At 48.3% G+C, this 26331-nt stretch overlaps 1 protein-coding gene across 10 annotated transcripts in view; it reads left to right on the top strand.

The window, feature by feature from the left end:
* The window catches only part of SEC16B (SEC16 homolog B, endoplasmic reticulum export factor), a 64596-nt gene extending 38276 nt beyond the window's left edge, over positions 1-26320 (top strand). For 7 of the 10 annotated variants that reach the window (XM_027610159.2, XM_027610157.2, XM_027610158.2 and 4 more), the window contains 16 exons: positions 3571-3668; positions 5540-5621; positions 9770-9887; positions 11087-11198; positions 12869-12974; positions 14620-14760; positions 15927-16040; positions 17114-17186; positions 18471-18740; positions 19559-19626; positions 22373-22525; positions 22699-22794; positions 23104-23206; positions 23342-23421; positions 24504-24602; positions 25233-26320. In XM_027610159.2, the coding sequence (XP_027465960.2) occupies positions 3571-3668; positions 5540-5621; positions 9770-9887; positions 11087-11198; positions 12869-12974; positions 14620-14760; positions 15927-16040; positions 17114-17186; positions 18471-18740; positions 19559-19626; positions 22373-22525; positions 22699-22794; positions 23104-23206; positions 23342-23421; positions 24504-24602; positions 25233-25301 (1782 nt within the window). In that variant the 3' untranslated portion in view covers positions 25302-26320. Of the gene's footprint in view, positions 1-3570; positions 3669-5539; positions 5622-9769; positions 9888-11086; positions 11199-12868; positions 12975-14619; positions 14761-15926; positions 16041-17113; positions 17187-18470; positions 18741-19558; positions 19627-20011; positions 20407-22372; positions 22526-22698; positions 22795-23103; positions 23207-23341; positions 23422-24503; positions 24603-25232 lie in introns of those variants that run through there. The other 3 variants (XM_027610163.2, XM_027610165.1, XM_027610166.1) reach the window with 3 other exon arrangements.
* The last annotated feature ends 11 nt before the right edge of the window (positions 26321-26331 follow it).

Genomic DNA, 26331 nt, shown 5'->3' on the forward strand with positions numbered 1-26331 from the left:
CTGTGTTTTTTTTATGGACATAGAAATTGGAATTATATATAATTTTCATGTGTAATGAAGTATTATTCTTTTTTTTATTTTTTTCTCCAATCATTTAAAAATGTGAAAAGTTATCCTTCGTTTGTGCGCTGTACCAAAAATAGACAGTAGGCTGAATTTGGCCTTCAGGCCACATTTTCCTGATTCCTGCTCCTTTTAACATATAAGTACCTTCTTCATTATTTTTTATGGCTGCACAGATTTCTAAAGATAAATTATAATTAATTTAACTAAACCCTGATAGATTGACATGTAGATGATTTAACAGTCTTTTGCTATTACAAATAATGCTGCAACAACAACGAAAGTCATTTTGCCATGTGGGAAAATATACATATGATTTCTAGAATAGTTCCTGGAAATAGCAGTGTTGAGTCCAAGGGTATATAGCTTGAAATTTTGAGAAAGTGACAAATTGCCTTTTTAGAGGTTTGACTGATTACTCTACCAGCAATACATGCGAGTGCCCGTTTTCCCACTCTCACCAACTCTGTGTGTTTCCAAGCTTTTAATATGTGCCAATCTGAGAGGTAAAAAATGTATGTATAATTTAGTGTAGTTATTTTCATTTCCCCCATTATAAGTGAAGTCTAATATCTTTCAATCTGTGAATTTTTTTGTGATGGATTTTTTTTAAAGATTTTATTTATTTATTTGAGAGAGAGAGAATGAGAGATAGAGAGCACGAGAGGGAAGAGGGTCAGAGGGAGAAGCAGACTCCCTGCTGAGCAGGGAGCCCAATGCGGGACTTGATCCCGGGACTCCAGGATCATGACCTGAGCCGAAGGCGGTCGCTTAACCAACTGAGCCACCCAGGCGCCCATGATGGATTTTCTACATTTTTCTGTCTGATTTTTGATCTCCATTTATTGATTCGTAGGAGCTCTTTATTTTTTTAGGACTTTCTGTACAAAATTTCTTTTTAAAAATTTTTTTTATTGTTATGTTAATCACCATACATTACATCATTAATTTTTGATGTAGTGTTCCATGATTCATTGTTTGTGCATAACACCCAGTGCTCCATGCAGATTGTGCCCTCTTTAATACCCATCACCAGGCTAACCCAACCTCCCAACCCCCTCCCCTCTAGAACCCTCAGTTTGTTTTTCAGAGTCCATCGTCTCTCATGGTTCCTCTACCCCTCCGACTTACTCCCCTTCATTCTTCCCCTCCTGCTATCTTCTTCTTTTTTTTTTCTTAACATATATTGCATTGTTTCAGAAGTACAGATCTGTGATTCAACAGTCTTGCACAATTCACAGCACTCACCATAGCACATACCCTCCCCAATGTCTATCACCCAGCCACCCCATCCCTCCCACCCCCCCAAAATTACTTTTTTGGAGTGATATTTAGACAGGCTTTCCTAGGGGCACCTGGGTGGCTCAGTTGGTTAGGTGGCTGCCTTCGGCTCAGGTCATGATCCTGGAGTCCCAGGATGGAGTCCGCATCAGGCTCCCTACTCAGCAGGGAGTCTGCTTCTCCCTGTGCCCCTCCCCCGCCATGTGCTCTCTCTCTCTCTCATTCTCTCGCTTTCAAATAAATAAACAGAATCTTAAAAAAAAAAAAAAGAAAGGCTTTCCTACTTTAAAGTTAAGTTATGAAAATAAAGTTTAAGTATTTTGGTGACTTCACCTTTACATTTGAATTTTTAATCTCTGTTTACTTGTATATGATGTTATATTTTGTTTATCTTTAAAATATTTTATTTATTTGAGAGAGAGAGGAGCACAAGTGGGGAAGGGGGCAGAGGAAGAGGGAGAGGGACAAGCAGACTCCCTGCTGAGCGAAGAGCCGGATGTGGGGCTTGATCCCAGGACCTTGAGGTCATGACTTGAGTTGAAGTCAGGTGCTTAACCAACTGAACCACCCAGGCGCCCCAGTGATGTTATATTTTAAAATGAATGCAAGACATGATACTCAGGGAAAATCAGTGCGATCATACGCTAGCCATCCCTGTTCACTATACGGTAGGGGCCTGCAATTTCACCAGTGATTTAGTTATTCAGTAAACATTTATTAAGCAGCCACTACTTCTAAGGCATTGAACCCAGTGGGGGATACAGAGGTAAATCAATAATGATCTCTTTCCTTAAGAAAGATTAAGTAATGACCATAACAATAACGATAACAAAAGCAAATATTTAGAAAATACTTTCTATGTACCAGGCACTTAGTTAACATGTTCCATGCATTGTCTCATTTATCTTCATAGAAATCCCTGTTAGGTTAGGTTCTATTCTTGTTTTATGTCCTTACAAATGAGGAAAGTTGCCGAGTAATAAAGCCAGCGCTCAAATCTAGGCAGCCTGATGTCTGAGCTTGGCTTCTAACCGTCCACCACACTACCTGTCATACCTGGGTCCAAAGGTGAGCAAGGGACGGGAAGGGTACCCTGGGAGTCCAGAATGGCTCATGAGGGGCTAGAGACCAAAATATCTTTCATATCTTTATTAATATTTGACTGGCGTCTCATCTCTGGCACTGTGTGAGATTAGTATCCTCAATGTAATTTCCCAATTTCTCCACTTATTCTTAAATTATATTTTTGGAGATGCAAATTTGTGAGCAAAGTGGTGATACCCAACCAATTATTAGTAATTCCCTTAAAAAAATACTGTTGTGAAATAGTTTAACATATGAAAAGAGTAACTCAATGTCATTTTTCCTTGTAGTGGATGTGAGGCTGAATTTCCTAATGGTAGTGGTTTAAATTTGTTCTCTCTCTTCAAATAAGGTAGTGTGGGAGATGTTAGGATGATCAAAGAAATTTGCACCAGGAGTTCAAGTTACCTCATTAGTGACTTCCTGTCCAAAAATCACATTATTTTTGAGTACTAAGGAAATTATTAACACCAGGTCAAAACCTCAAATATAAATTAAGCTCTTACTAAATAATTCTGAAAATTGAATGAAAAGATGAATGTGAGTGTGTCTTTGTATGTGTTAAAATTTACAGCTTCTTACTGATCTCACCAAGTTAACGGTGTCATTCATTTGGCATGTGAAGTTGATAGCTACCAAACACTTGGTTGTTAACAAGCAATTAGTTACAATATTAGGTGGGGCAGGTTAACCGTTATGCATACTGGCTTAAACACTTCTTTCTATTCACATGGGAGTCCTGGACGGTGAACAGAATGGCGGGGCACTCCTCCTCCACGGAGTAGTTCAAGGACTCCGCATGGAGGAGGCTGTACCATCTGAGCATCTTCCTTCCAGCCAGCCCAATGGAGAAAAGGGCATGGGGGACTGGGCAAGGGGCTTCTAGGAGCCAGATGTCGAAGAGGCACACATCACTTCTATTCTCAAGGGAAGGCTGGAGAATGGACAGCTTAGAGAGAAATATGTGCCAGTTAGAGCCCATTTCCCCACTGCTGCTCTGACACACTCACAGTTGAGGCTCTGAGTCTTCCTGGGAGCCCAGTGGGTATGGCTCGGGGGCGGCGGTACCCAAACACCATCATGTGTTGTCGGTAGAGGAAGATGAGGAGGTCCATGTTGAATGCGATGTGTTTTTGTTTTCAGGAAGCCTTGGAGTGGGCCATGAAGAACCACCTGTGGGGCCACGCTTTGTTCCTCTCCAGCAAGATGGACCCAAGGACCTACAACTGGGTTATGAGTGGGTGAGTGAGCTGGGTGCTGGCAAAGGAGACCAATGGAGCAGAGAGGCCTCCCTCCCCACCAAGGGAGGGGTAGTCGGGAGAAATGCAGGATGCACTGGGAAGCCCCACACACCAAGCATCCTTCCAATTTCTCTTTTCTGACCCGGATGTAGGATATCACTTCTTTAGGTTCTTGTAACCTAGACCTGGACACATTCTTTCTACCTGCTTGATAAATAAACATTTTAGTAATATTTCTCAGGGTGTGTTCCAAAAATTACATAGGTTTCTACAGTCTGGTAGTTCTCTTTGGGAGGGGCTATTCTAGATAGTTCCACCAGTGAGGGAATAGGTGACCACTTACGGCTGACAGGAGCTTAGACCTGAGAGTTAGGAGTTGTCTGTCACTTAGTCTTGCAGTGGGGAATGTGGGTGCTGAGAGGAAGGTCGGGGTATGGGGGAGCAGTAGGAACGGGCTTTATAGGACTGGGGATTGGATGTGGCGGCCTTCATCTAGGGCAGGCGGACATGACGAGACCCGAGGGATGTGTTTAGTCAGAGATCATACCGGCACATCGAAACCGGGAAGAATGCCCAAACCAGGACGAGACAGGATGGGAGGGTGACTACATGGCCAGGAGTTTGGAATAAGGGGGAGTAGTTGGAAGAGCTGGGTGTCAGGGTGCTGGAGAAGGAAGGGTTTCTGAGCAAGGTCAGATCCGTGAGAGGGCAGGGACAGACATGGTGGGGTGGAGAGGACTGGGGACACTCCTGTAAGGGGCAGGCTTGGATCTGACAGGGAGAAGGATGTTCCCTCAAAATGTTCATCTTCCTGTGTTGGTGGAAGCTGTGAAGCTGTGAACCTTTCAGTTGAACTCAAGTTTAAATTGGCCATAAATGGGCTGTTGGGCAGTTGGCTGGGAAGATCGCACTTGCCTTCAAGGCTGTCCTGTTACCCTTCTCCATCCGTGGATTCTCTTTTCTACCCTCACCCTCAGTCTTCCCAGGGACTAGGAATGCCTCTGCGCACTTCATTATGCTCAGGGTGTTGAGGAGCACTGGAGTTTTATTATGAAAAGTGCTCCGAGCTCCCGAGGCAAGGGTGCTATTAAATAAAGGACCGTATTCTGAGAGATGATTCTCCTTTGGGTTTTGGAAATGAACATCCTACAACCCCATGTTAGAGCATACATCTCTGCTACAGATTTTTGCCTTGGGCCATTGATTTTTGATGGGGCCCAGCGAATTGTGAAGAATATCTCTTACCGAGTGTGCTTAAATCTCAAATCAGCTATAGAGCTTATTATATCCTTGTTAAGCATATCCCACGGTTTGTCATCAGCGGGATCATTTCTGGTCCCTGTTCTACGCCTCTCTGGTTACTGGACATGGGTATTTAGTGCTTGTGCGTAAAAGCACGGCCGAGCCAGTCTAGTCGTGAGCCAGAGAAGCCAGCCCTGAGCGCTGTGGGTGGGGCATGCGGGGCGGCTGCTTCAGGGGAGGAGGAGCTGAGGGGGACGACTGGGGAGGAGGGGCCCACGGAGAGGAAGTTTGGGTTAACTGCTGCGGCTCTCCGGGGACCTGTGAAATGTTGGGGCATCATTTCCATGACAAAGAGAGCCTAGAGAAATGGTTACTCAAGGGCATCAGTGCAAAAGTGCAGGAAATATCCCCCAACAGTGAGCTCTCTGGGGGTGTGTGTGGAAGGAAGATCCTGCCAAGCCCCCCAAAAGTGGGAGGTAGCAGAGGCACAACTGAGAGGCAAAGACAAATTTGTATTCCCAAAGTAGCTGCTGAAATCAAATAGAAATATATGGGAGCTTTTGCCCCACTGGCAATGGGTAAAAGGTCCTCTTGGCTTGGTTGCCACTAATGGTCACCTCTCTCTGCAGCTTCACCAGCACGCTAGCCGCCAACGACCCACTGCAGACCCTCTTCCAGTTCATGTCGGCGAGGATCCCACAAGCAGCCACGGTACTCTTTGTGACGGGACTCCTTCAATACCCCAGCATCCTAGGGGTTTAGGGGGAAGGGACAGCTCGGGAACGAGGTGATGACTTTAACGATTTTTCTTTTTCTTTTTAGAGAGGGGATAGAGGGAGAGAGAGAAAGAGAGAAAATCTTAAGCAGACTCCCTGCTGAGTGCACCTACTGTGCACTTGGCCCTGTACTGAGCACTTGGCTTCATATTATTTCATTTAATGCACAGAGGTAGGAATTATTGTCCCCATTTTGCAGATGTGGAAACAGGTGCAAGGGTGTAAAATGACCTGAGATCACAGAGCTTGGAGAAGTGGAGCCAGGATTGGCTCAGGTCTGTCTGATCCAAAGACCTTGCCCTTTACACGGTTGCACAGCTGTCTGCATGGTGTGCGTGGATAGTGAGAGAGCGTGCTGTTCCCAGGCTTCCTGCAGCGAGGCTGCCCTTCTTTCCCTCCGCTGCACACAGAGCCTGCAAAGCTGGACATATTCGATCTTACACGTTGTGTAGAGTTGGATATAGCTCAGGAGAAGTCTGAGGCCAGCCTAATGTTTTCCCCATGAAAACAGACTTGGTCTTTTTGCCCCAAAGTACCCTTCTTTATCCTTGAAGTCAGTAACTTTACTGGGATCTATCTTGGTGTTGACTATCTGGGTCAGTTTTTTTTCTTGGTACACAGCATGCTCTTTTAATATCTGCGTTCATATTTTACAGTTCAGGAAAGTTTCCTTGAATTATATCCTTCAATACTTGTTTTGTTCCATTATTTTGGTTTTCTTTGAGGAATTCCATGTATGCACAGTTTCTTATATATATGAATATATACATATACATAGGCGGATTATATGTATATCATTTTCTCTTTAATTAAAACACTTTTTTGTTTCCTTCCTTCCTTCCTTCCTTCCTTCCTTCCTTCCTTCCTTCCTTCCTTCCCTCCTTCCTTCCTCTTCTTCCTCTTCCTCTTCTTCTTCTTCTTCTTCTTCTTCCTTCTTCCTTCTTCCTTCTTCCTTCTTCTTCTCTCATTTCCATCCTGTGTGTCCCTTATTGTGTTTTCATCAGTGTCTCTTCATTGTTGTGCTCTTGCCATTTTTGTCTTGATTTCTTTGATTTTTTCCCACTTCTTCCCTGAGCTCTGCAGGTCACATTTACCTCTTCCTCTTGTCCGCTGTCTCTTTCTTGAGTTCTTGTAACTTAGCTTTAGGTCCTTGCTTCATAAGAAATTGTTTCATTACTTTACTTAAATTCATGATGAAATGTTTGCTGATACTTCTTTATTTGTTTTGTGGTTAACATTTTTCCAGTGAGCGTTTTTTCTACCTTCCATGTATTTTTTCACGTTAGTTCCCTCCTTTTATCTTTATAGTGAATTTGTATAGATTCTGTTTGATCCTTGCCAGGAGTCGAGTCTTCCCTGGGCCAACTGCTTGGGGTAGGTCTGTGCTGGGGAGGGGCCAGGGCCACAGTGCAGGCTGACTGGCATTTCCCACATGATCTGGAGTGTTCAGTGGGTACCCGTGTAGCCTTGGCTTCTCCCCAGCCAGCGGAGATGGCTGTGGGATCCTCTCCTTCTGGAGTTATCTTTCTGCTTCCTCCTGAACTCACCTTTGTTCAATCTCTACTACTTTTGGCAGCTTTTTCTTGAATTTCAAATTTTGGGTTTTTGCTGACACCTAGTTTTAATGAAAACAGACTTCACACTTTCCGTTTTTTATTCTTCTTATTGCTTCTGGACAATTCCTAGAAAAGAAAAGAGAAATGATGACTTTCCTGCCCCATGGTCAAGCCCACTGGCTATATAGGAACACAGAGTGCTCACGAATCCGCTGAATGGCTGTGCACGGCCATGAAATTGCATCATGTCATGAAGCAGGAAATGATGTAATCAACATACGGTCCATTGGGTCTCCCAGCAAATGCCAAATGCTCCCTGCTGTTAGGTGAGAAAACTGAGAAGCCAGAGGTGATGTGCCAATGCAGTATTTGATCTTAGTGTTTGAGCGTTGCCTCGCATCATGGCATCGAGTAAGAGGCTAGTCTTTAATTACTTGGAATGAGTGGAAAAAGCATGGCAACCAGAAAACCAGCTGTGCACTTCCATCATAGGTGTAACCAGAGTCTGCTCCTTCCTGTTCTGTGAACTTGGCCTTCTTACTTAATCTCAGAATGTCAGGCTTTCCTCTTTGTGGGCATTTTGATGCCTCACCAATAGAGTTATTGTGCAAATTACAGGAGAGAGAGTATCTGAACACATGTCAACCACCATGCTTGACCTACTGAAGTTAGTTAGGTGTTTGTTCTCTCTTTCGTGCTCCTTCTCCCCAGAGATCGGCTTTCCAGTGAGTTTTTTCAAATCACCTAGGGAAGAGACAGAAGAATGACTTCTAAGTGCTTGTTCTTTTCAGCAAGGATTTTTCTTTTGCTTATTCTTTTAGTTCCAGCAAGAAAGGGCCTGGCCGATGTGGGGATAATAATAGTACCCAATGCATGTGATTGTTCACAGGAGAAATGCTTAGCACTGGGTATGGTTCATGGGCAGAGCAGAGTGAGTGAGAACTGCTATTCTTGTGATTTATTATCATCATCCCCCTCATTCACACTGCATTACCCAGATAAACAAAAAGCAACCATAAAATTCAGTTGGATAAAGCATCTTTTGTTCCTTGGGATAATTACAAAGACCAAATAATTATGAATTATTCTGACCTCCAGATCTTAGCCATTACTACTGTCCATTTCCTTCCTTCCCTCCCTCCTTCCTTCCTTCTTCCCTCCCTCCTTCCTTCTCTCTACCCATTCTGTGTAACAAACTGGGAGATGGACTGGTCTGCAAATCACCTTTCCTTTTGCTGGGCTTCTGTGTGTGTGTGTGTGTGTGTGTGTGTGTGTGTGTTTGCACCTACATGTCAATTATAAAGAGCAAACTAAGTGCAAAGCACTATGCAATGTGCTTTACTGGCTATCTTATTTTATTATCAACACTAACCCTGTTAGGTAGAAATGATGATCTCTATTTAAGAGGTGAGGAAAAAAAGGTTTTGAGAAACTTGCTCAAGGTCACAAAGCTAGTAAGAAGCAGGACTCCAGGGGCGCTGGGTGGCTCAGGCAGTTGAGCAGCCAACTCTTGATTTCAGCTCAGGTCATGATCTCAGGGTGTTGAGATCGAGCTCTGTGTGGGGCTCTGCATTCAGCGGGGAGTCTTCTTGGAATTCTCCCTCTCCTCTGCTCCCCCCCAACCCCACCCCCGCACACTCATGCTCTCTCTCTCTCTAAAATAAATAAATCTTAAAAAAAAAAAAAGAGGTAGCTGAATCCAGGGCCCGAGTTGTTTCTGTGATGTCATATTGTTTCTTTATTGATATTTCCTGTCTTGAAATCCCCCTTCATTCAGGAGAAGGGAGACCCAAGCCCCATCCTTTGTGTGGGGTATTTTCCCACTTCCCCGGCTCTATGTGCACCCTGCTGCCCCCTTGTGGAACTCTGCTGCTCCTGCATGGTCACCAGAGGGAGCGGGCACAGCCCTCAGCTCAGAGCAAGATGAATGGGGACTGGGTGCTGGGCTGGGCCACGTGGCCTGCTTTCTTCGTCCGTCGAGTGGCGATAGGAATTCGATTTCTAGGGTTGTTGTGAAAGTTAACTAAGGTTATGTGTGTGAAAGGCCTTTGTAAAACCAGAAAACCCAAGCCATGCGGTAAGGTGTTAAGGGTCTACGGTTCCCCTGACTTCTAACTGGCTAATGCGGATTCTTCATATGAGTCAAGGATGTTTGGTCCTCCTTCTCCCACTGAACCATCAGGGTTTGTTTTGTTTTGTTTTTCTGGATGTTGTCCCTCGCTGTTGGGATCAGGAGCAGCAGGAAGAAATTTGAAAATCAGGAAGTGATCCATAGTGTCATTTTATTTACCTACCTCCCAATATTCCTCTGAATGTATGTATGTGCACGTGACTGTCTGCTACCCATCCTTCTAGGAGTCTTGTTTTTTAAAAGGAGATCTTGAAATCAATGAAGGACAGCACTGCAGGAAGGTGTAAGCGCACATTCCCTGAACTCCAAACTAGGAGATGGACAACTTCCTTTTCCTACGCTCTGGCTAGCCCTACGTTAGTCAGTAAATCTCCCATTTTGTCTGCTGCCTTTCAGTGCTGTGCGGACAAGCAGTGGGGAGACTGGAGGCCTCACTTGGCTGTGATTCTGTCGAATCAGGGTGGGGACCCGGAGCTGCTTCAGCGAGCGATTATCACCATGGGGGACACCCTGGGTAAGCAGAAGCCAGCCCTGCTACTCTCTTCTGTAGGGAGACAGACAAACATCTGTCTGTAGGCTCTTAGGTGCTGTGCAGGGCCCAAGTCTGGGCCTCAGGCTCTCCTTTGACCTAGGAGCCTCCGTGTTTGGGGGACAGAAAGGAGTGTCATTCTTGCCTCCATGTCCCAGAATTTCTGCTGCAAGCCAATGCAGTCCAGGCCCCCAAGATTTGGGCTGTGCGGCTATAGGAAGCAACTCTCAATGGTTGGCTTTCTATCCCTGGTCAGATTCCCCTGAAGATGGAGTTAACACTGGGGGACCTCAGCTCCTGTTATGGTTAGTCGTACAGTGACTCAGCTCGGCCAGATAGCAAGCTCTGTCTTTGCCCGAACTACCCTGGGTAATTGTGGTCTGTACTTGTATTCTCTCTCATGAACATGGCCTGATGAACACTTAGGGGCTATTGGATGTTCCAGATCAGTGGTTCTCAGATTTGGTCAAGGGGCAGAACATCTAGAAATCATGATAGTCTTTGTAAACGTTGTGGTATAGCGCTCTGTTAAACTGAAAATAGCTGTGTGTAAGGTTTGCCAAGTCAGCTAGCAGGCTGCTCGCACTCGGTCAGAAGGGGAAGTAGGTTTTGTTTAGTCCTTCCTGGGTGCCAGGCACTGTGCTGGGTACTTTACCTACTTGAATTGATTCAATTTTGAGGTAATGGGAAATGTATGGGAGAACATTCTGTAAATGGGAACAAGTTGGTGATTATTGTGAATTTTATGAGCCCTGGGAAAAGTTTCCTATTGTTTCACTTCAGTAGGAGAAGCATTAGTGCCCCAAAGAAGCCTAATTTAAAAACGGCTACTCCCCATGGCCCCCGTCTTTGTTCAGGTGTATGCATCTGCTTCCTTTTCACCCTCAGGAAGGACCAAAATGCTTAGCAAATTCCTAATCACAAATATAGGAGGGGAACAGGAATTAGCGACCTATTCTGACCGAAGAACATCGGAATGTCCAACTGAGGCCAAGAACGCGGGCGGGAGGGAGTGTGCGGTTTGGGGCATGTGACTCCTGATGAGAGCCATTCTCCCCTTTGCCCCCGTGAGGACGCTCCTGTCTGACCCCTGAGCACCCCTGCCATCCCTCTCCCATCCCGCCAGAGAGTGGGTCCCCACACGGCATGCTCTGTGACTGGGGCTTGCTCTCCTCCTCCTGCAGCGGGGAAGGGGCTGGTGGAGGCCGCCCACTTCTGCTACCTCATGGCTCACGTGCCCTTCGGCCACTACACCGTGAAGACAGACCATCTGGCCTTGCTTGGCAGCAACCACAGGTACGTGGTCCTCTGGGGAAGGGAGCGGGAAGGACGTTTTCTGGGGGATTGTTTTAGGCCGGGCTGGGTTTCACGGCTCCCTTTTCCATTTTCCCCTGTGAATTTCAGCTACTGCTGCTCCCTTCCTCTGGGTCTTTCCTCCCGGGAGCTGGGCTGGCAGGTGCCGGTGGCTGCCACATCACACCAACAGGGGGCCTCAGGCCCCAGTCCTGCTCCCCGAAACTGTGCTTGTGTGCCTTTGGGGTGTACTGTGCCCCTCTGACCACTGGGTGGCACCCTGGCTCCACGAGCAGAGGTCACCTCTTGTGACTCGTTAGTGTGATCCGTGCGGCTTGCGGCTCCGTGTTAGGCAGCCCTGGGTGGGCTCAGAGTCCGCCCTGGGCGGAACTGGAGATTGGAAGAAGTTTATGCTTACTCCTCACACCGCTACACTGACTTGGTGCACAAGCTACTCAAAGTCTCACCTGTTACTTATTCTTTGTTGGCCATAACATTAGGCTTTTCACGCAGAAGGATCTTCATAATCCTGTAGACAACGAATAAATGGACAGAAAGACCCGTTTGCTTCCATAGCAGCCCCCCGTGTTCGGGATCTCTCTTCTCCCCTCCCGGTAATAGTTAAGATTTCCTAAGCGCTTACACTGTGCCAGTCATTTTATTTGCACTGTTTCCTTTAATCATTACAAATTGACCCTATAAATAAGGTACATTTTTAACCTTCACTTGATAGAGGAGGGGAACCAAGGCACAGAGAGGTTAAGGAACTTACCTGAGATAGCACAGCTAGCGTGCCGTCACCCTGGACTTGGAACCCGGGCCGTCAGGCTGCGAAGCCCTGACTGATCACTGTTGTGCCAAGTGTCCTACCTCTGCGGAAATGTCGGTCTCGTGGCCAGCTCTCTCCGGTCGTGGTCTCTGATGGCGTCTAGTTGGCTTGTCACGTCCCATCTGTGCCCAGTGTGGCAAGAAATGCGTAGGGCTTCATTCAGCTCCCTCCTGTGTTTGTGTCACATGAGGGCATTTCTGGGGATAGCCGGGAGGGACCGTGAGTTCAGACAAGCTGTCGGGGTGCGTGGAGGGGTCTGGAAGCCCCTTGGATCACCTTCGCTCAGCCCGCTTCCCCTTTGGCTGAATGGACACCCGGCTCAGGGACTGTCATTTGATTTTTGGCTCAGCTGTCCTCCCCATTCTCGGCCACCTTTCTCGGTGCTCTTGGGGCCCCACATCACTCCCTCTTCTCTTTTGTTCAGGCCAGGAGTGGCCTCGCACAGGTGCACGTTCTAGGCCTTCAAGGCACTAAGGTTCTCTCTCAGTATGTTTAAGAGGAGCACCCAGCGCCCCGCCGAGGTGGGAGGGAGAGCACCTTGCCTTAGGGGACCCTCCAGCAAAGAAGGTGGAGGACCCCCCTTTTCTGCAATCTTTGCTCCCGGGCACCTCTGGTGCAGGCCTCTGTTCTGTTCCATCCCCAGCCTCAAGAAGGTGGAACGAGAGGAGGCCAAACATTCACTCTGGAGGCCCAGAGCGTCTTTCCTGCCTGGGAGCCGTCCCGGGGATCAGCCCAGGGCAGAAGCTCTACCACAAACGGTGCAGCTGGTGTTTGTCTGCTAGGATTGAAACCCCTCCCCTCCCACCCTGCCTCAATTTCTTTTATTATTATTCCCTGGTTTTAGTCAAGAGTTTTCGAAATTTGCAACGACCGAGGCTATCCAGAGGACGGAAATCTTCGAGTACTGTCAGATGCTGGGCCGCCCCAAATCCTTCATCCCTTCTTTCCAGGTAACGGGTGACCGTTAGCAGCTGGATTTCCAGCTTTACTATTTGGCACGGAGTAGCTGGGCTAAGTCATCGACAGCACTTTTCCTCATTAGCTTGAGTGTGGGAAGAGTTAGGATTTCTTCCTAGGTCTCCTAAAGGTCTGCGTTTTAAGATATGAAAGCAAAACACGGCAGCGCCCCCTCTGCTGGAGGCTCCTGCCTCCCACCTGACAAATGGAAATTGGCCAGTGTCCTGGGGTCTCCACTCCTCACACCTGCTCTGCAACAACTTCTGCTCTTCTCTCCCCAAACAGCTCTCCCTTCTCCTCTGCCCCTTGGCCATCGTGCCGGGGGTGGGAGAAGGAGGCCCAGCCCAGGCACTGCCCAGCCTGCTCCCTCTGTCTGACCTTCTCCTGCCATCTCTTTTGGACCCCTCTGTCTTTGAGCTCTGAAAGTTCCTCCTGGCTCTGTCCCCGGTCCTCACTCTTCCTTCTTCCCCTTGGGGCTTCTGCTGTGCACGTGGGGTGCACGCTGCGGGTTCTCCTCTCTTCTCTCAGCTTCTCTGCTGGATGCCCTGTTGTCACCTCAAATTCATCAAGACTCCCTCAGAGCCTGCCCCCAGAGTGCACCTAGCCACACACACACTCACCCTCACCCCGCAACGCAAAGCACAAAACCAAACCTTGAAAATGAGTGATTTAGTTATGAGAAGGGAAGTGACCCCATTAGTATCTTCTTTCGGTGTTTTACCAAAGACTCTCCGTCCCCGGCAAAGCAAAGCCGTGCTGGACCAGCTCTCTCTTGAATAGTCCTTTCATCCCTCTCTCCCTTCTTGGGTCACCCCCCCCCCCTTCAGTCTCCTCTGGGCTGAGAGTAAGGGGATCAGCTAGTCTTAGTGAGTACGCTCTAGGTGCGGGCATAGTGCTTTTGTGTTTTTAGGGTATTATTTCTCATCCCGTGAGGTGTGCATGATTACCCCCCTTTCCCAAAAGAGGAAACTGAAGCTCAGAGGAGTTACATGCTCTTGGTTCACATCTCTTGCATACCATTTGTTCCAAGACCTTGGCGTGGATTGTCTAATTTAATCTTTACAGCAGCCAAAGGGTAAATAGTATTATTATCCCCATATTATAGTGAGGAAACAGGCACAGGGGGGTGGGGTAACCAGCCCAAGGTGGCACACCCAGTGTGGAGCTGGGATTTGACCTTGGACCTGTCTGATTCCCAAACCCTCACGCTCCATCTTGCTCTACCCCTCATGCTTCTGTGAATACCCGCCTGCTCTGCATTTGAGTCATTTCTTCTTCCTTTCTATGTCCCCCCTGGTGCCTGGCCCTCCACCCCACCTACACCAGGCTTTCCAGGTGGGTGGGCTTCCTGATAAGAAGTAAGTAGTCGGGTGCATTTCGATGGGGACTCAGCCTGTGGAGACTGAGCTAATGGTGACTGCCATCGCTCTCTCCACGATGCGGGACCTTCAGGCTAGATTTGAAATTGTGCCCATACCCAGATAGGATGCCCCAAATGGCATGAGGCCCTCCTTGAGATTTGGATGGCAGAGTTAACGGGAGGTGGCCGTCAGCTGGCTTCCAGGAAGTCTTATCTGCATTCCTCTCCTTCTATGCCTGCCTGGATGGACTCCTCACTGGCTCCATCCCTCTTCACAGGTGTATAAGCTCCTTTATGCTTCCCGGCTGGCGGATTACGGCCTTGTGTCCCAGGCCTTACATTACTGCGAAGCCATTGGCACGGCCCTCCTTAGCCAGGAAGAAAGCAATCACCCTGTGCTATTAGGGGAACTCATCAAGGTGAGTTTCTCAAAGGGTTCTCTGCAGGTGTTTTATCTTCAGCGTCCAGAGAAAGCTATTATAGAGCAGCTTAGACTCCACATCTCCTTTGAACATGCCGGAAAATTGGAGCCCATGGCTGTCTTGGACCACGTATGCGTGCCCAGGTGTGATAAGCAGAGTCCTGACACCACATAAAGAAACAGGCAGCGGGTGGACAGTGGTGGGATCGGGAGACGGGAAACCAGGCAGAGCACTCTGCCAGAAACTTAGTCTTGCAACTGCTTTTCTGGGACAGTGAAACTGCATGTTACGGTGAACCATTCTAATTATAAATGCTGGACTTGGAAAATATATTTTAGTGATTAAAACAGGAAATGATCCTTATTAAAATGCTTTTAAATGCATGGAATATTTTATCACATGTGGGATACGTTTAAAAAAGAAAAAAAAAAAAAAACAAATCAACTTTTAGTTCCTGGGGAAGAAAACAATCAGGCAAATAGTTGTTCCAATTAACCGAAGAAAAATCCATTAGCTAGAGAGTCCAGCAGCCCACTGTCAATTTTTGCTTTGCTTTAGATGAGGCCCGAGGGTTAGATCCTATAGCCAACCCATCTGTAGTGCCGAGCCCCCTGCCCCTGAGGTGTCTGCCAACAGGCCAGGGGCTGTAGCACCTCAGGGACCTGGGATGGAGGAGCTGGGATGTTTGGGGACTTCATAAGGGAGTAGAATCTTGCAACATTGCAATCTTGCAATGCCCTTGACCAGCAGCATGGGCATTACTTGGAAGCTGGTTAGAAATGCAGACTCTCAGGCCCCACCCAGAACTCTGGGATCAGATTTAGCATTTGAGCAACAGTCCAGGTGGTTCCCCGGAGCACTGGAGTTCAGGAAGCCTCGCTAGAGGCTCTACCTCTCTTTGCAGAGATGCAGAGCTGGGTAATAGTTTCTTCTTATATCTTACGGAGGATCTAACACCAAGATGGGTTAATTGTTTATTTATGTTGCAATTTCGGAAAGGTAGCTGCTGAATTTGCTACCTCTCAGTTATTCTTGTAATCTAATTGGCAAGGGCGGGAAGACTGTCTTTCTCCCATTCCCTTATTGCCTCATTGCCCATTGTGTTTGTTTCTCCTTTCCCCTCTCTTACGTTCACCCCTGACCCCACTGGAAACCTGGCACAGCTAGCAGAGAGACTGAAGCTGTCAGATCCCTTGGTTGTAGAGAGACGCCATGGAGACAGGGACCCGGAGCCAGCCTGGCTGGTGCCCCTTCGCAGGCGGTGCGAGGAGCTGGCGGTGAGTGGGGTTGGAGCCGGGCCAGGGGCTGAGACCTTTGTTTCTTTCTTCGCTCCCCTAGCACCGAGTAGGCAGGCACTGACCTTGGCAAATCCCCGACCCCGTGGAGGGCCCTGAAGTCCCCCAGCACCCATGAGTCACAGGTTGACCCGGGCAGGGGTGGCGCTCAGCCTCCCAGCTTCCTGCCCTGCCCCCACCCCCATCCCTCTCAGGTGGAAAGGGCTTCCTGTGTCAGCCTGTGAGACCTGGGGCCCTCTTGCCAATCCCTCTTGCCACCCTTCTCTGGGGTCCTAGAAGATACATTTTATGACCATTAAAGCTTTCATCTCTCTGTTAGGAACTACGGATCACAGCGGACCCGTGTCACTTTCATGTAATGTAGGGCAATTGCTTAAAAGATTTCCAGGCCTTCCCTTTTTGTTCTGACAAGTGCAAAAGCTGCCAGCAGTAATTGTAACATAATTGGAACGGGGCTGCCTCCATTCTCTTTCTTCCGCTGTCTCTGAAGACAGGACAGGGTGGATTTTTCAAGGCACGCACGGCCCCGATTCCCACCCTGTGCTGCGCACATGGGACCCTGGGCCCTGCGGTCTGGTCCCTTCCACTTGCCCCTTCCTCAGGGAGACGATGGATGGCGCTGGTGTCCTGGTCCCTGCCTGCTCTGAGGAGGGCTGAGGACTCCCTCCTGCCCATGTGCCTCTCCCACCAGCCCTCGGCATTCAGGCGAGGTTCCCCTACTTTGCCACTCCCTCTGAAGTTTCTTTTTGACTTAAATTTTTTTTAAATATTTATTTATTTAAAGATTTTATTTTGTCAGAGAGAGAGAGAGAGAGAATGCACGAGTGCATTAGCAGGGGGAGCGGCAGAGGGAGAGGGAGAAGCAGACTCCCTGCTGAGCAGGGAGACCAATGCGGGGCTCGATCCCAGGACCTTGGGACCATGACCTGAGCCGAAAGCAGGGGCGCTTAACCAGCTGAGCCACGCAGCCACCCCTCGACTTAATTTTTAAACTGTTGTTCCCTGTTCTTGCTTTTCTTTGTGTGGCTTAAAAAGATTTTACTTTATTTTACTAGCACAAGGTAGCAGGAGACACTGGAGATCTTCGTTCTGCTCACTCAGATACTTCGGGAGCCAGAGGGATGGCAGGTACCCACGCCGACGACCTGAGTGTGGGGATGGCTGATGCTCAGCACCTGATCATACGAGATGCAGACCTTAGGAAACATTCTCCTTGCCCTTCCTGGAGTGCTTCCTTGCCTGTTTCAATCTGACCCATTGGTCCAGGCACCTTTTCCCCACAGCTCTGGCCAGTCACAGGCATCCCGACACTCCTAAGTTCCCTCATTGTGAGAGTTTCTGCCTCACATTCAGGTTTTAATCCTCATTATATTGTGTTGTGATCTCATGGTTTCACCTGCCTCAGTAGCTTCCCCCCATAGAGGAAGCCAGAGACGGTGGATTGTCCGTACTTCATGTAGGTGTTGGAGACATAGGAAGATTATTTTTTGAGCTATGAGTTTGAGTTTTGAGCATTCGATTGCTATACACATGTGACATATGTTTCAAACTATTTTCAGCACGTCCCTCTTTTCCCCTCAGGCTGCCTCTGGGCGCTGGGTCAGGCAGAAAGTATTACCCTCAGCTGGTTCTGCGCCCTTTCCTCCAGCTACCCACCCCCCCATGGTGGGGTCAGGTACTTCTAGCCGTTTCCCACCTTTTAGCACGTTCTTCACGGATGAGCAAGGGGAAGGCAAGGCAGGCAGGTGAAGTTTCTGCGCCTGGGCTTTGCTGCTATGTCATGGAACCTGTGAAGGTCACGGGCTGGAGGGGAGCCAGGCTGGGTGTTTCTGAACGCCGCTTCTGCTAGGAGGCAGCTGTGTCTCTCGTCATCCAGCTGAGCATGTGGGCCAGCAGCCCCAGCAGCCCCGTGTCCTTGGGCCCATCATGGCACACGTCCACACCACCATCCATCTCACTGGCAAAATGGTAGAGCCAGAAGGAATACCTCCACGCTTGCTTCCAGGGCAAAGCCATCATGTCTGTGGTCTGATTCGGGTTTTAACTAGAAACTGTTCAGACACCCAAGTCCATGAGGAAATCCTTAAAGGGGAAAGTTTATCCAAAAGTAAAAAAGTATGGCCTTAAACGAGGTGGTAATTTCTATCCCCCCAGTGCACTAATGTACTCGTTTAAGGCTTGGAGATCATACACGGGAGTGAAGGAAATCATTTTGTCAACTCTAAGCAGTGAGAAGCGTCCCAATCACTGCTGGGTTGTACTTGTCATCGCATGAATGGCAGCCACATCGAGCGGCCTGTCTTTGTGACTTCTTTCCAAGGAGGATGTGGGCAGGAATGGTTCTGGTGTGATTGGTCCATTCTAATGCCATATTTCAGGTCTCAGCTCTTCTTCTCTGCCCTATGTCCTTAGAAAGCACTTTCTACCATGATCTTTCGGGACATCAAAGCAGCTCAGGAGCCCTTGGGGACCGCTCAGCCTTGTGGCCAGCCCTGGAGCAGACGTGGCCGTCCCAGCCCAGCCTGCAACAGCCCTTTCCCCACCCAGCAGGTGGAAGTGTGGGGCAGACCGGGGTCCCTGTGCCTCTTTATTCGGTTCCTGGGACTGGTGGCAGCCTGGCCGTGACAGGGACTCCTGGAGGAGGAGCCTGGGAGGAAACCCAGCAGATATACCCACCTGTTGGTAAGACCTGGGTGAGGAGTTTTGAAGGGGAGGAAGGAAGCAGAAGAGGGAGGTGGAGGGACCAGTAGGAGGAGGTGGGGTCAGAGCCGATAAAGCCCTGAATGGTGGGCGTGCGCCTGACTGAGGGCCTACTACGTGGCAGCCCTGGGGCTGGTACTTTGCATGCGTCCGAGGGACGCTGCTCCCTTCCTTTGCAGTCTGCCTCTCCACTGGGATAAGCCTAACAAGGCCAACAGCAGTTCCTCCAGCCCTCCTCTTGGATACATAGTTTCTAGAAGAGAGGTTGCAGGGTGGAGGAAGGAGGGAAGTGCCATCTGCTCCTCCAGCTGTGTCGTCCTGCACCCAAGAGCTCACTGTCAGGGGTCGCTAGCAGAGGCCCACTCTTCTGTCCCACTCCCAAGGGTGGTGATGGGAAACAGAGGGGCTGAGTGTGGTGAGCCGTGCTGAGCAACACCAGGGGAGCGCTGGATTAGATCTTCGACCTTCTAAGATAATGTCCCGTCCAAGACAGGAGGCTCAAATGGAGGGAAAGTCGGGAGGATCCTTGTGATCTAGCTCCATGTGGCCCTGGTTTCCAGGATTCCTAAGGAATGGCTTGGCTTGGAGTAGAGGTCATGTGACCAGCACGTCTTTGGGCAGCTGGAATTGAGAGGGTTTTGTATGTGGACTTCACATTAATGTGACCCACTTGGGCTCATGGGCTTGGACCTGCAGCTGCTTGGCAGTTAGAAAAGCTGACTGCGTCCCATTCCTTCTTCAGGTTAGGTAGGAAAAGCTCAAGTTCAAATCACGATGTTTGTTTGTGTTTTGTGCCATAGGAGAGAACACAGTGTCTCAAGGAAGTTTCCAGCATCCTGATAGTCAAAATGTTGTTTCCCAACCCCAGGTGAGAGGACAAAGCACAGCAGATGCCTACTCTCTTGCTTCAGGTTTTTTCCAGTGGCCCAGATTTCTTAGCCATGTGCAGACTCCTTCCTCTGCCTGGTACCTGCTCTCCCTTCCATACTGTACCTTGTTTCACCAAATCGTAGCGGTGGGGAGGAGGGCCATGTTCTTGACACAACCAGTGTCCATGGGGGGAGGGGTGGCAGGGTCAAGTCTTGTTTTGGCCTCAGAGATCTCTCACACTCTCTCCTCACCTGTTGCACCAAACACTCACCACACCCTGCCCTGTCATGGGGGACTTTTGATGCTTATTTCTTTATTGTAATTTTTACCTCACTTTTTTTCCAAGAAGGATCTATGGCAGCTTTTATGTCTTTTCTCCTCAGTTAGGCTGGAAGATCTTGGAGGTGGCCCTGCCTAATTGACCGTGTTAGCTAGCAGTCCAACGAACGCACCCTTCCCCCAACAATGGGTATTTGAGATGTTCTTCAGTTTTACCTGAAGGCTGGAGCGTTTCATTGTATAAATTTGATCACATAAATAGTGGTTACATCCTATAAATGTCTCAAGTAGTAATGGGGCTGTAGGACTTAAAAACTTTTATGCTTTCCTTATTTTTTTCTGACTGAAATGTACTGTAGTACATTATTGTTATAGAAAACTTGAAAAATAAAGAGAAAGTATCATAAATCATCAATCAAATATCACTCATATGTTTCTAAATGTGTATAGAAAACTTTATTTCCTATTTGTTATTTAATACTCTAAAATGAGGTTTTCCATGTCATTCATAAATGATTTTTATTTTTATTATTTTATTTTATTGTTATTTTCTTTTTTTAAAAATTTATTTTATTATGAGAGAGAAAGAGAGAGGATGCCAGCCCAAGTGGGGGGGGGGAGGAGCAGAGGGAGAGGGAAAAGCCAACTCCCTGCTGAGGGAGCCCTATGTGGGGCTCAACCCCAGGACCCCGGGATCACAACCTGAGCTGAGGCAGACACTTAACTGAGCCACCCAGGCACCCCTATTTTATTTTATTTTTTAAGATTTATTTATTTGAGAGAGCGTGCGAGCGAGCATGCAAGGGTGGGGGAGGGGCAGAGAGAAACTTAAGCAGACTCTGCGCTCAGCATGGAACCGTCCATGGGGCTCCATCTCACCACTCTGAGATCACCGCTTGAACAGAAACCGAAGTCAGATGCTTAACCGACTGAGCCACCCAGGTGCCCCCATTAATGCTTTTTAGTATTGGTATGATCAAGTCCATTATGTGAAAGCACCATCATTCGTTCGTTCGTTCATTCATTCATTCATTCATTCATTCACAAATCCCAAGTTCCTACAATGTCCCCAGCACAGTCACAGGGCTGGGGACACACGGGGAACCAGACAAAGCCTACTCCCGTGTGCTTCTATTTAGTGGAGGTGACTTAAATAAACAACTGTGTGCATGAGGGATTTTACTTTAGATGGGCTGGCCGGGGAGGGCCCCTCTGGGGAGGTCTTGAGCAGAGGTCAGAATGGGGGGAGGCAGACGTTTCAAGTGTGTCTCTCTTCCTCCTCTCTCTTTGATTTCCCTTCCCTTCCCCTCATGTGTAAAACACAATGGTGGACATTCTAGTGATGGACGTGCAAGCCTTGTGTTGTTCTTGAATTACTCAACCGGGAGAAATTCCTAGAAGGAGAGGTCCGACTGCTGAGGTTTGAATCCTTGCTCTGCCATCTCCTAGCGGGTGGCCTTAGACAGGTTGCCTAATCCTTCTCTGTCTTAGTTTTCTTATACGTAAAATGGGATGGTAATAATCCACCTCACAGGACAGTTGTAAGGATTAAACGAATCACTATATGTAAGTGCTTAGAACAGTGTTTACTACCTAGTAAATGCTGGTACTCAATAAAAATCGAAGCTTTTTCTAGATTTGCCAAAGTATTTTCAAGGGTTGTACCAATTACACCTTTTTGGAGTATAAAATGTGAATATAACACAAAAGGACAAATATGGTGTGATTCTGCTTATATGAGGTGCCTAGAAGAGGCAAATTTACGGACAAAAAGAGTAGAGGTGACTAGGGGGCTTAGGGGGAGGGGAAAATGGGGAGTTAGTGTTTAGTGGGCACAGTTTCTGTTGAGGTTAATTAAATGTTCTGGAAATGGATTATTAGTGGTGGCTATACAACATTGTGAATATATTGATACCACTGAGTTGCACACTTAAAAATGGTTAAATTGGTGGATTTTATGCTATGTGTATTTTCCCACACACACAGATAAAAGGGCACATCGGCATATTTTGCTTTCCTCTGTTGCATTTGTTCGCAGTTGATCTTGAACAAGTCTGCTAGGAATGAGCTCTCGGTTGAGTGGGGGTCAGTTTCTGTCCTTTTGGGTGTGTAGGTACCCGTGGGGTGTGTCCTGTCCCGCTTCCTCTCCCCCGGGGGCCTTCCACATCCTCTGCTCCAGGCTTCGGCATAATTCTGGAACTTTGATGTGGGGAGGGAGCACAGCGGCCGGAAGCCCAGAGGATTGGGGGGTAACACAAGGACGGGGAGCGGGCTCTGGCCTTGTCCGGCGGCCTTTGGCAAATCATTTCTCCTAGCTAGGCCTGATTTCCTCATCAGTAAAATGTGAGCCTGTGAGGCTATCCCAGTGATTTACTGAGCGGGGCTGGTGAGGGAGAACGTGTGATTTACCCTCATAACCTGTCAAGTGCTATAAAAACGTTCATTCTTACGTTCTTTAATCCCAGGTGCCAGCGATTCCCAGATCACGAAATAATTCTGAGAGTTCCACTGTTTCAGTCAAGGAGGATGGGGAGGAGTCCTCCGATGAGGCAGATAAGAAATCTTCCCAAAGCCCGGCACAGAAAGAAAAACCAGGAGACGAGAAAGAGAACACGAAGGTGGATGGTCTTGTTCTGTGTCCCCTTCCCAAATGGTGTGGGGGGGGGCAGGCTTGGGAACCTAGGCTTTGGCAGGGCCTCCGACTCTCCACCATCGTACTGGGGTGGGCCTGTCTCCTAGTCAGCGGGAGAAGCACACCTGTAGGCCCTAAATCTCCTCCTTTCCCTTCCAGAGCTCCGGATTTGGCTGGTTCAGCTGGTTTCGCTCAAAGCCCACCGACAACGCATCCGCCTCTGGAGAACACTCATCTGACAGTCCCGACTCTGAGGTAAGTGAAAGGGCCCCGGGGGCAAGGACCCTTCCTCTCCTGTGGGCCCGTTGGAGGACGTTTCCTCAGAGCCTCTGAGGCCCGGAGCTGGCATCTGGCAATTGGCAAAGGCCAACTGGGTCTTAAAAATTGGGACGAAGTATATTAACTTTAGGGCACCAGGAGTTGTTTGATCACTGAGCAAAGGGGTGGCACGAGAGTTTTGGGGTGAGTCCCCGGCCACAGGTCACAGGTTGAGGCCGCTGTTGTGGGCATGAATTTGTTAGCAACCAGTACCTCCAACTCTGCCTGTCTTTCTCCACGATGCAGGAGACCTCCAGAGCATCTTCTCTGCCTGAGGCTGGCCCTGGCTTCACACTGACCTCTCTCCCAGAGCCCCAGTCTCTGCCAGGCACCTTGTCTGGAGCGACAGGTACTGCCAACCTCATGTCCTCTGGGTCGGTGGGCTCTCTGGGTCTGAGGTACCTCAGGCCTTGGGGGTACCTTCTGAGAGTGGGGCTTCCTCAGCCCTGAGCAGTGGAAACAGCTCTGACTCATTGCTTTCCAGGCGAGGGCCAAGTCCGAGGATCAGCATCCTGTGGGGGAGCAGCTGAGGGCACTGGGAGTGAAGGCCTGTCTGGGCCTGAGGTGAGCAGCCCATGGGCTGGAGCTTAGGGCCCCACCAGAGGCCTGCGTGTGCGAGGACTGAACATTCAGTGTGGGCTGGAGGTGCCACCCGGTGAGGGCAGAAAGCTTCTGTAGAAGTCTGTTAGGGCCACCATGACAAAATGTCACAGGCTACAGTTTAAACAAAGGGATTTCCTCACAGCTCTGGAGGCTGGACGTCTGAGGCAGGGTGTTGGCAGGGTTGGTTTCTCCTGAGGCCTCATTCCTTGGCTTGTAGATGGCCATGGCTTTCACAGGGTCTTCCCTCTGTGTGTGTCTGTGTCTGAACTCCCCCTTCTTATAAGGACACCAGGCATATTGACTTAGGACCCACCCTGATGCGCTCTTCTTACCTTAATCACCTCTTTATTTTTTTTTTAAGATTTTCTTTTTAAGTAATCTTTACACCCAACGTGGGGCTTGAACTTACAACCCTGAGATCAAGAGTCACATGCTCTACTGATTGAGCCAGCCAGGCACCCCCTCAAACACTTCTTCAAAGACACTACCTCTAAATACATTCTGAAGTACTGGGGGTTAGAATCCCCATATAGGAAGTTTCGAGGGGACATGATGTAGCCCATAACGACTTCCTTAGGTGAAGTCTAGGGAACGGCCTTTTCCCTGTCCCAGAGTTCACCAGGGACTTTGGCAAGGACTGTAAAAAGTTCTTGATGAATCGTCCACACGGTACGGATTTCATGCCGATTGCTAGGAAAACATTTTTATTTTCTTGTGGTTGGGTTAGAGCACTCTTGCAGTATTTTAGGCCTTCCCGAGAATATGATATTACTTTTTATGATGCTATCAAGAGAATTGACTGTGGCTTTTTCTTCTCACTCACTCCAGGTACAGGAGCCCCTGAGCCTCTGCTTTTGCCACCCCAGACCCAGGGGTTGGCCGTGCCCACTTGAATCATGTTTGTTTGCTTGAATTCCCTGAGGTCTATCAGGAAATCCTTTTCATCTGTATCTCTTGGCCAAAGTTGACATTCAAGGGAAACCCTTGATGTTCTGGAACCAGAAGTGGCGACTGATAGGATTTTCTATTATTTTCCATCACAGGCTGTTTCCTCTGAGCTTTACTTCAACCCCGGTGTTCTGCTTCCCCCAACACCCTTGAAAGGAAGTGTTCCTCTCTACAACCCATCTCAGGTCCCCCAGGTAAGGGAGCCCTGAGGGAGAAGGGTTAGGAGCACAAATTTTGGATGAAGGCAATCCAAGTTTATATTCCTCGTTTGCCAGTTACTGTGTGTGGGTTCTTGCACAATGACTTACCCTCTATAAGACTCAGTTTCTGCATCTGTAAAGTGGGGTTAGTAGTAGCCACCTTGCAGGGGAGGTGTGAGGATTAAATGGGAGCATGTGTATGAAGGGCCTCAGTTAGTGTCACTATTAGTAATACCACTCTTGACCTTTCAGAGGTCTTGAGACTTTGAGAGACACATAGGTATTGGTACCAGTGGTGTGGAAATACCATCACTCCACCTGGGGGTGTCGGGGATCATTGCAAACTTTGAGAGAAACTAAACTCCCTGCCCTTCAGTGACTTGGGAGTAGATTGATTGCTCTTATGTACCCATTTGGCCTCGTCTCTTAATAAAGTTGAATTTCTTTTGCTATAGTTAAGAGGTACAGATGTTGGGTGAAAGTAAGTAATTAGAATATCACCTGGGAAGCCAAATGCAGCCTGAGAGTTCTAGACTTCGGATGCCCTAGCTCAGTCCAGCCAGCCAGCCCTGGATGGAGTCCTGCTTGGAGCTATAATCTCAGGCAACCTTTTTTCTTTTCCAGCTCTCCATGGTTAGTAGCTTGAACCGACCAAATCGCCTAGCTCAGCGCCGCTATCCAACCCAGCGATGATGATAACGGCCACCCATCGCAGGCTGGTCTCCTTCCTTGATTTCCAACTCCTCTGCCATATTGGGGCCCCCAAGAGGGTCCTGCTGGCCTATTGCCTTCACTGGGACAGGCTCTTCCAGGACACAGCTCAGTCCAGTCTCTTAACATTAGCTTCAGAATGATGGCTAGTACCACGTTGGATGGAAAAGCTGGGTAGAACAGCAGACCGAAGGTGAGCAGGATGCCATGGCGGGAGCATTCAGGATGGTAGCTTCAGATCCTCAGGAGAGTCAAGCCGACTCGGAATTCCCTTGGCTGGAATCAAGGCGAATCCACTGGGCTTTGCGGCAGGAAATTATTTGGGGGAGGGGCCCAGAGCGATATTCATGACCAATGTTGACGCATTCCTCAGTCTTAGTTATAGACCAATTCACGGATCTACTTAGCAAAGTTTATATGCTGAAACTTGATTATTGCTTCCCAGCAGAGCTCCCTCCTCACTGACATTTCAGCAGTTTCCCTCTTGGTCCTAGTTTTGTGCATATTTTTATGTGCTTCAGATTAATTATATTTCTCTCACTTTCTTAGCTGGTCCTATTTTTTCACATTCTGGCATCTGGCTATCAAGTTAGATTGCTGTAGGCATCATATTGTCATGGTAACTACTGAACCTAATGATGCAGATGGATGGAACAGCAGTGTAATAAATGATGGGAAATGTTTCCTAAAAATTCACCCCTTCCATAAGAGAGGAGAATGAGTGCCTGATAGTGTTAATACCACCCTTCCTACCTCAGGCCTTTGCAAATGGATGTTGGGAGGGTCACTGGAGCCAGAGGGAGGAGGGGGACATCTTGGAAATTTCCAGTTCTCTTTTCAAACCCAAAATAGGGATGACTCTTGCTGTTTGTCAGATTTGCTGAAAATTGCTCCTCACAAAGAACGTTTTTTCTATGTGTAATTGTACATACAGGTTTTGTACTCTAATGTACTACAGTTCTGATGTTGACAGTGATTAAACCAGATAATTTTATAGCAAATGCTTGTCTCT

Source organism: Zalophus californianus, chromosome 10 (genome assembly GCF_009762305.2).
Source record: "Zalophus californianus isolate mZalCal1 chromosome 10, mZalCal1.pri.v2, whole genome shotgun sequence".
NCBI lineage: Eukaryota > Metazoa > Chordata > Mammalia > Carnivora > Otariidae > Zalophus > Zalophus californianus.